This window comes from Saccopteryx leptura, chromosome 2 (genome assembly GCF_036850995.1).
Source record: "Saccopteryx leptura isolate mSacLep1 chromosome 2, mSacLep1_pri_phased_curated, whole genome shotgun sequence".
Lineage (NCBI taxonomy): Eukaryota > Metazoa > Chordata > Mammalia > Chiroptera > Emballonuridae > Saccopteryx > Saccopteryx leptura.
Genome location: NC_089504.1, coordinates 166,630,799 through 166,640,042, shown reverse-complemented (window position 1 = coordinate 166,640,042; position 9,244 = coordinate 166,630,799). Strand labels below are relative to the sequence as shown.

At 52.9% G+C, this 9,244-nt stretch overlaps 1 protein-coding gene across 1 annotated transcript; it reads right to left on the bottom strand.

Annotated features, from left to right (window-relative positions):
* Positions 1 to 201: 201 nt before the first annotated feature.
* Positions 202 to 6,829, bottom strand: PDX1 (pancreatic and duodenal homeobox 1). Its single transcript, XM_066369252.1, has 2 exons — positions 6,294 to 6,829; positions 202 to 2,496 (listed from the first exon to the last, which is right to left on the bottom strand). The coding sequence occupies exons 1-2, from the start codon at positions 6,691 to 6,693 to the stop codon at positions 2,051 to 2,053; spliced, it is 846 nt and encodes a 281-aa protein (XP_066225349.1). The 5' UTR covers positions 6,694 to 6,829; the 3' UTR covers positions 202 to 2,050.
* Positions 6,830 to 9,244: the final 2,415 nt, after the last annotated feature.

Below are 9,244 nucleotides of genomic sequence, written 5' to 3'. Positions count from 1 at the left end.
TCAAGCACTTCACATGCATTCTCCGGTTAAATCTCACAACTCCTTGCGGTAAAATTTGTCACCATTTTATAGATGAGGAAACTGACACACAGGGAACTGGAATAATTGTATCAGGCTTATGGGCCAGTATTACGGGGGCCTGAGGTACAAAAGTATATTTCCTGAACTCCAGAGACCAGAGGTGGGGGTAGAGAGGCTGTAGAGTGAGGGCCAGCTCCCTGTGACACGGCTGGCTGATGAGAAAGTTCCCCTTTCTGATCTACCGAATTTCTTTTCCTCCTAGGGATGAAATATTTGATTTCTCTCAAAAAACAATGAAAATAAAACAAAAAGCAAAACCAACAACTAAACAAAAACAAATCCTGTGTCTCTTTGCAAAGGAGACTACTAGCAACCACTCCTGGGAGTCAGCCTACAGTTTCCCAGGGTGGCAGTGCTCAGGAGGCACCTGCCAGGGCACAGTGGGGCTAAGACACCTGTGAGAACTGTGAGGAGCACGGAGGTCCAGGGGTTGGAAGCCCACTGAGTCAGGGCCTATTTGTTCCTAGAACAAGACACTTTTGGCCCAGGGGCTCTAGAGGCAAAGACGCATCCAAAGCAACATTCCCTCGGGTAAGCCAAATTTTAAAAAAAGGCCTCTCCCAGACCACAACTTGGGGAAGAAAGGGGACTCAACCATGGCTGGTTCCCTGAGGCTCCGGCCAGTTCAGTGCTACCCATGCCCACTCCCACCCCCCATGCCTCTGGGCTATTTTACTGATGAAATCTGTCTTGAAAAGTGACTCTTAACTAAAAACTGAAACAAAACAAAACTGAGGATACACGGACTAATATGTTATCCCAGCCCCAACCCCAAACCCAAATGTGGCTCTTTCCTAGTTAGTACCAAAAATTGAAATGCTGCTTTAATTTTTAAAATAAAATTGAATTATTGCAGTGCAATAAAGATTGAATCCAAAGCAAAGGGACCAGTTTTCATCACTTTCCATGTTATCTATATTTATTATTTTCCACAAACAACACCTGCACACAAGGCCCAAACTCTCAAACCAAAACTGACTTTGAAACCACAGACCTATTTGTAAAGAACTGTTAGGTAATTTAACAGCATTAAATAAAAATAACCAGTTTCCCAAATTCCTCAACCATATGCTTTTAAAAAAAATCATTTCTAAAGATATGAAAATTATACTGGCTCTATGACTAGATTCCAAGGTGGGTCAGTCCACTCACTTTGCCTTCTGCACAGCCTCCCTGCCCTGAAGACCAGGAACTAAGTCCAAATCTAAATAGAAAGCTTGCTTGGGAGTCTTTCTCCCCCAAACCCCTTGCTCTAGGTCTAGGAGGCTCCCGCTCTGTCCCTGCACCCAGGCCCTGATGCTGCCCAGCTTCCCTTGCAAGATCTCTTCTTCAGAGGGAGGAGCTGCAGTTTGGAGGAAGGATGTGTGCTGGGGGTGTATGTGGACGTGCTAAACATAAAAAAAAAAAAAAAAAAAAAAAAGGTGGAGAAGGAAGAGGGGAGAAGTTATTCAAATCCAGGGGCATCTATTTCACTGGGTCTTTGAAACCACAGACATTTCTTTTCAATTATTCCTAAATGTTAAGGCAGAAACCTGAATCAACATGGCTGGCTCAGTTTCTGGACAGATAAAGGCACTCCATTGAGCTGGCCTGCCCCAAGTTGGAGAGTGTTCCAATTAATCCAGTTTTTGTTTTCTCCTGAAGAATTGGTTTCTTTAAAGAGATCCCCGGTTCTGGAGTTGTGGGACCTCTACAACAGTGGCAGATGTGGCTGACCCAACAACATCTCTAGAAGAGGCCTCCGTTACAGAAATCACCCCTTCTTCCAGAAGACAGCCAGCGTCTTCCCGCCGGCCCCTGTGGGCAGAGGTGCCTGAGAGCATCGCTTCTGCCCTCGGGTCTGGAGTGGGCGCCGCAGTTCCTGCCCCATCAAACCACCAGAGCCGGGGGTCCTCACCTGGGGTCCTAGGCCCGCTTCCCCCTCCTCTGTAAGTGGTCGAAGCTGCTGGCAGGGAGGAGCTCCCGCCTCTCACCGGGGTTCCTGGGGCCGCAGGGGCGGGACACTAGAAGGCTGGGGTGAGGCACTAAGGCCTGGAGGCAGACGGCCTTCTCGGGCAGCAGCCGGGACAGCGGGTGGCACAGCTCCCCCGGGGGGCGGTGGCGGCGGCAGTACCAGCAGCTCCTCACCCGAGGTCATCACGCAGTCCTGCTCGGGCTCTGCGTCTCCGCCATCCCCCGCTGCTGTCCCACAGCCGCGCTTCTTGTCCTCTTCCTTTTTCCACTTCATGCGGCGATTTTGGAACCAGATCTTGATGTGTCTTTCGGTCAAGTTTAGCATGACAGCCAGTTCCACTCTGCGCGGCCGCGAGATGTATTTGTTGAACAGGAACTCCTTCTCCAGCTCCAGCAGCTGCGCGCGCGTGTAGGCGGTGCGCGTCCGCTTGTTCTCCTCAGGTTCTGCGGGGTAGGCGCTGCCTGCGGGGGGAGGCAGTGCAGGTGTGAGTCCCTCACCCCGAGCTCCTCTTGCCCTGCCCCCACCCAGGTAGCCCAGCCTTCAACCCCAAACCTACCAGGCTTTCCCCCTTTCATTCTCTGCACCTAGTCCCTGCCCCTGCCCCAGAGCCTAGTATGGGCCACACAGCCTTCAGTACTTAAGGCCACCTTTTCTGGGAGGTCAAGGCTCTCAATGACTCTGCCTTGGGCTCCATCAACAAGTTTCCTGAACTACTGTTTGTATTGATGCTGATTAAAATGCACACAATAGATGTCTAAACCTATTTGATTCTTCAAAGGAGGCAGTAAAATGTCTTTAATACTGAACTAAAACAACAAAAAACCCCAACCTTCTGATCATGACACACAGTAAGGAATACATTTCAGATCACAATCCAGTTCACACAGATATATAACTGACACAAAATATTTCAGGACATAAAATCAATCTTTACCATATATGATGCTATTTAATTATTCCTATATTTTACTATTTCGTTCTTTTCAAAAAAAAGTGAAAAAGTTCTTAACCCAGCACATTGATTTCACCACCTTGAGCTAATACAACAACGCACATATATTGTTATATCTGACCATATATTAGCTCTCTATACTTATATCATTATCAGCATCAACTCAAGAGCCAGTAAATTTTCTATAATTGTCCTTTTAACCTCGGTTGGGCTCCTATCCTAGAAAAGGAAGGAAACTATTTTGGGTCTCTAAGGAGGGTAGCCTCAGCTTCTGTGTCCTGGGCCAAAACTCCTGACTGAGGGGAGGCTCAGAGGCCTGAACCCTGATGGGGATTTGAGGAGGTGTGAGAGAGGGATGAAGATCTCCAGCTCTAAGTCCAACCTTGGGGAAATACCAGGTTTCAGGTGCCCAATTTCTACAGCACATCTCTGTACACCGTATTGTGTGTTCACCTTGCCCCCAAGTCAGGTTCAGATTTTTCAGTGGTATGAATGTATCCATATGTGTTTCCATGGAGATGTGGAAAAATTGATCTTCAGAAGAAAAAAAAAGAATCAGAAATGTAAAACAAAATAAAGTGGAATTAATGGAAAATATTGTTGGTCCCAGTTAGCTTTCTAGTTTCTGCTTCTTTTGTGCCAAGTATACTGATTTCTGTTGGCTTTGATGGCCTCTGGATCATCTATCAAAATTATTTATTGTTTTAGCTATCCCAATTTGTTGAGTGTTAGTAAATTGTAGTGTGACCCTGTAAATTAGCGCTGCACAACCAGTACTTGTCTTGTGCTCCTTGAGGTCTTGAGCTTTTCCTTTCTATTTGAGATACTGACTTCACGGGCTGTGGACTCTTTTTGTTCCACCAAAACTCTAGCAAGAGGCCTAAGTCTGTTTGTGTTAGGGCAGAGGAATGAAACATTTCTCCTGTGACTCTTGGCTAGGCCCTAGGGAGATAAAAAACTGGCGTGCTGTTTTGGGAGGAGGGTTAATTACATGATAGAATCTGCCTGGGTTTCCCTCAGGCTAAAAGTTGGCTCTCAGAAGCCAGGGCAAGAGGCCTGAGTCAGCCAGCAAAGGAGGCCTGTTTGCTGCAGGGTATCTCAGGTCTTACACTTGCAAGCCTTCCTCAACCTTGGAGAGAAGCATGGAGAACATTGAAAACATTTTAAAAGGCCTTCCAAGTTTTTAAATTCAATCCACAATCTCTCCCGATCTCTCTTTTCTGTGGGCTTCACCAAGGTTCTGTGAGAGGCTGCACAGGGGCATCGACCCTCGGCAACCTATGCTCAGGAGAGGTGGTAGGTAGATGGGAGGTTGAGGTGGAGGCTGTTGGTGGGATTATGGGGAAGATGGGAAGGTACTGGATAAGGAAAGTCGGCCAATGAGGCTTTGACAGTTAACTTTTTAGGTTGAGCTTTTCAGAAGTCCCTGTTGTTGTTAGTATTAAAATCTGTACTACTAACAAAAGCTCTTTGGTCACTTGGCTCTCCCAGAGGCATTAAACCTCGTTAGGAGCTGGCAGGCAGGTTCACAGACCTTTGAAGTTCACCTTTTTGGAAAGTTTCCCAGGGATGACCCCACTCAAGCAGCTTCCAGAAAAGAGTGGTCGGGTCCCTTCCTGTGAGCTGAGTCTGAAACGGGCAAGAGGGCAACGGCAGAGGCCCCCCAGCCCTGATGCTCCAGCCTGAAGGTGTCACCCTTCCAGGGTCCCTCCAGCCCATGGGCAAGGCTGCCGATTTTCGTTCAGATTTTGCTTTCTGGCTTCTTTGGTCTGCTGAAGCCCAAGCTCCCCCAGAGCTGGGGTAACACCCCTGAGTGAGGAGAGTGGAAATTTAGCCCTCCGCAAGGCCACCGTCGTCTTTTTCCTGAAGAAGCTGCCAGGAGGGTCTGGAAGGCCAGAAATGCATCTCTCTAGCACCCAGTGGGAAGGGCACCCTGGAGGGACCGCAGCTCTCCGCAGGAAACTACTGGCTGACAGTCTCCTGCTCTCGATAGAAGGACACTGTCTTCCAGCCTCCCCGGAGACTTCGAAGCCTCAGGCCCCGGACGCACTCTCAGTACGAAGAAGCGGCTTGCACATCTGGCGCCCCCTTGGGCCGGGGTTTCGCAGGAGGTGGGAAAGATTGTGACTGAGTTGGGGCCCTGTCCTGCCTCAGGGCCCGCCTGCTCCTCACTTTCAGCTTTTGGGAGAAAGTGACGTAGGAGAGGGAGGCCCCGGAGACCCTGGCCCAGCGCCCCCCCAAGCCCTGCTTGGCTATGCCAGGGTCAGGGTCAGCAGGGCCGACCAGACTGCGAGGATGGTCGGGGGGGGGGGGGGTGTCCAGCTGAAGCCTGTCCCCTTACTCCCGATAGTGAGTTGGAAGGAAAGAAAAGTCAACTATTTGCAATGCAGGTGTGCCCAGAAGTGGCTGCAGCATGCAAGCGATAACATTGTGTGGTGGTGGCGGCACAGACGGCGCAGGAAACCGCTGCCAGCTCCGGGCGGGTAAGGGGCGGGGGCGCTACTCCGCTCTCCGCCTCCTGCTCCGCGGAGACCTTCTGTTATCTGCCGCAGCCTACAGCTGTGGGGACCCAGGGCTGCGCTTCCCTGGGCCGGCTGTTCAGGGAGAGCATCTCCTTCCCCAAACTGACTTTCTGGAAGCAGCTCTGGGAGTTCCCCGTCACTCGCTTCTGTTTGATCAAAAGTAAAATTAGCACCGCAGACCCCTGGTCCAGCTGCCTGGCTCCGAGGTGAGTGGCCCGTCCCCGGCCTAGTGATGAGCCATCGTCTTGCCTTAACCGCTGCCCGGTGTCTCCGGACGTCCCTGCTTCCCTGCATCTGCCGCGTGCCCGCGACTGCGCGGTGCTGTGGTGACGCCGCCGGGCTCAGGGCGCGAGCGGCCCCGGCTCGGGAGCCGCGCTCCTACTGCTCAGAGGTACCCCAAACCCTGCTGGCTTCCTTCGCGCGAAGCGCCGGGAGACCGGAGCGCGCGGATTCTCTGCTGGAGGAAGACCCGAGGGCCCGAAACCTTGAGCCCCGCCAGGCCTCGGCTTTCTGGCAGGGGCGCGGGTCTACCGGAGCTCAGGGTACAGGGCAGAAAGGGGCTTAAGCTTCCAGGAAGAGAGTTGAGAGGCAAAGACATTCCGACTTAGACCACAAACGTGAGTCGGTGCGGGACTGCCTCGTGGGCCACCTGTGTAGTTGAGTCCAACCCGGGTTTACCCGTAGGGGCAGGGGACGCGAACTGGGGGAGGCCCGCGGAACGATCCGAAGTCGGGGGAGCCGAGGGAGAGAGCGCGAGGACCGAGGGGCAGCAACCCAGGCTTACCTAACCACTGGCCTTTCCACGCGTGAGCCTTGGTAGACTTCATCCACGGGAAAGGCAGCTGGACGCGGCCTGGCTCCTCCAGGGCGCCCGGTTCGGCTCCATCCGAGAAAGTCCCGGCGGGCTGGTGGGAGAGCGCGAGCTGAGCGGGGAGGTGGTGGTGGAGGTGTGCCGCCGCGGGCTCCTCGGCGAGCGGAGGCACCTCGTACGGGGAGATGTCCGGCGGGCTGCCTTGCTCCAGCGTGCCCAGGGCGCCGGGGAACGGAGGCGGCGGCGGCGGCTGGCGGCCCATGTACAGGCACGCAGGCGGGCTGGCGCTGAACTCGGGCGCGGGGCCGCGCTGGAACCCGCACGGGTCCTTGTAAAGCTGCGTGGCCGCGTAGTACTGCTCTTCGCCGTTCATGGCTGCAGCGCGGGCTGGGGAACCCGCAGTCAGGAGCGGGAGCCAGGGACTGGCTGCTGCGCGGCGCTCTCAGCTCGCGCGCCACCCCCGCTCGCGTTGACAGCTCGGCTCTGCTCGCGGAGCGCACCCGCCGCTCGCCGGGACCGCGGCCGCCCGCCCCTCAACAGGCGCCGCCGTCCACGTGACTCGGCCTGGGGCTGCCATTGGCCTGGCCTACTGTCCTAGGAAGCAAGGCCCAGGTGCCCGTGAGCACCGCGTTTATGTCGATTTTCTTTCAGCTGAGTTTACTGCAAACACCTGTATGCGCAGTTGGCAGCTCTTTCCAACGTGGGGCGCGCATGAAAATCATTTATAGAAACAGGGTCGTCAGACTTTAAACGATCTATTTGCCTTGTATATCAATAACGTACATATTAGTAAATAAAATGTATAAATATACATGCTGAGGTTGTACACTTAAGTTTTTTTTTTTAACTGTTAGGGAATACGGTCACAAAAATTTGCAGACCCTAGCTTTACAGGGCGGAAGCAGTTGGTTCTATTTTATATATGCAGTTGGTCACAACCACCAAGGATACTGGTGAGCTAGCACACGAAGATCCAGCATTCGTTGTCTGTTCTTATCTGTGGCTGTGCCGCGGAACGCTGGAGAGTCAAATAACTTCTGAGGCATTCACGGTGACTTTTTAATTTAAAAAAATTAGTCATTAATTTTGATTTTGATAGATTGAGACTCATTTGGCCACCTCAGAATGGTTTCCTAGTGTGGCAAAAGGGGTGTCGGAGAAGTAGCTGCCCCTCTGGCGGCTGGGGGCTGTGGGTTGGCCCCGAGGTTCCAGACCCCTGATGGCTCTCCGCCGACCTCAGGCGGAGTCTGTCGGCTGGGGAACGTCTACTCCCGCGTCCGATGAAAAGAAGGCAGGGGAAGAGGTGGGCAGTGTTTACAAAAGAAATAAACGCGCTGCCTTTTTATGCCAACGTCAGCCTTTGGCTTCCACCGGTTGAGTAACGTGTGGGCACTCTGGGGTCCTGAGTTAAACAGAGACGCTTTTCCCGACCCAGTGGCGCAGACGGACTGTCTCTGGGGCTTGGTGGCATCCACCCCAGGCCTGGGCTTGATCAACGCCGTCGACCATTTTGCCCTGGGTATCCTGGGCGGCCTCGGACCAGGTCCTGCCAAAATGAACACATTCCTCGAACAGCAACACACGGTTTTAAAAATATTGGACACCTTTGCAGAAAAGCCTAGGCAAGAGGGACCGTGAAGCATAAGGAACTAGCAGGAGAAAAATGGCTGCAATCTGACTTTTCTAAAGTTTGAACTATAGCTAGTCTTTTAATAGGTATGTTTTAATATATTTTCTCTAGTGGAGATATTTATGTTTTAAATGCGTACGGATTGGGCGCACTAAGCAAAAAGCCAAGATGGGATTTGACTTCTCTGCAGAGTCCTCTTAGATGCTGGTGCTGTCTCAGACTTGGCGGTGAGGCTGTGCTGGCTGCCGAGTGGTGTGGAGCCACTGGAAGTCCGGCAGTGTGTGTGTGTGTGTGTGGGGGGGGGGGGGGTCAGCGGTTTCTTCAGGGAAAAGGGCCACCTGCGGTCCTCGGGGGCCGGGAATTGAAAAGCCTGGGGCCCGAGCACCTAATCTCCGCGCTCCCTGTCAATGAGTCCATTGTTTTTGGCGGCTGCGGAGAACCCGACGCTATCACCGGGACCGCAAGTGACCGCATCGATCAGGAGCGCAGAGCCGGAGGGGTTGCCTGGCCGCGGCGTGTTGACCCTCGGAGATAATCCGCCAAGTCGCCGCGCGTTGACTTGGCGACCAGGTTATGAGCCGGCGGCGAGCTCCGCTTGGGACAAAGATCTGCTACTTTCCCCTCCCGTTCTTCCTCCTACTCCCCGGCCCCTCCTCCCTCGGCAACATCCCCCCCCCAAATCCGGACTTGGCCGGCGCTCTCCCACCCCCTTTGCTGTTGGCCTCATTTGCCACCCTCGACCCAGAGTGTTTACTTTGCACTTCTCGCTAATTGCACATTTCTGTAAATTGGTCTCCATTTCGATGCTTCATTTGCTCCCATTTAATATTTTTGCTCTGCCCGGCAGAAAGAAAATAGGCGCTCAGCAGAAAGCAAACCCACTCACCCCGCAGGAGAGCAAAAATCCGTGAACCCAGGCCGCCCAAGCGAAGTGCTGAAGGTGCACGTTCTCACTTTCACAAGTAGCATTTTCTGCTGCTTGCTTCCTAAAGAAGTGACCCAGGAAGCTAAGGTCAAACAGCCATTTAGTATTATTATTATTAGGTGGGACAAAGCTAACAGGGTGTTTTGGATTCTCTCTTTTTCTCTCTCTCTGGCCTTATCCCGTAGAACCCTCCCCTGAGCAGGGTCATGTGTTGTATTTCTTCTGTGGATGTACCTCCTGCTATCATAAAATCGTCAAGTCCATTACAAGTGAAATGCATTTCCTCTCCGCATCCCCTCTGACTCCTGCGCCCCTCTCGCCTCCCACAGGCCCCGAGTGACACTGAGCCATTAGGCGAGCGCCTTCCTG

Bases quoted from the DNA above. Each gene is read 5' to 3' on its own strand.
- PDX1 (XM_066369252.1), bottom strand. From the start codon at position 6,693: ATGAACGGCGAAGAGCAGTACTACGCGGCCACGCAGCTTTACAAGGAC. The intron at 2,497-6,293 runs GTAAGCCTGGGT...CTCCCCCCGCAG, and splicing joins GTGGAAAGGCCAGTGGTTAG to GCAGCGCCTACCCCGCAGAA.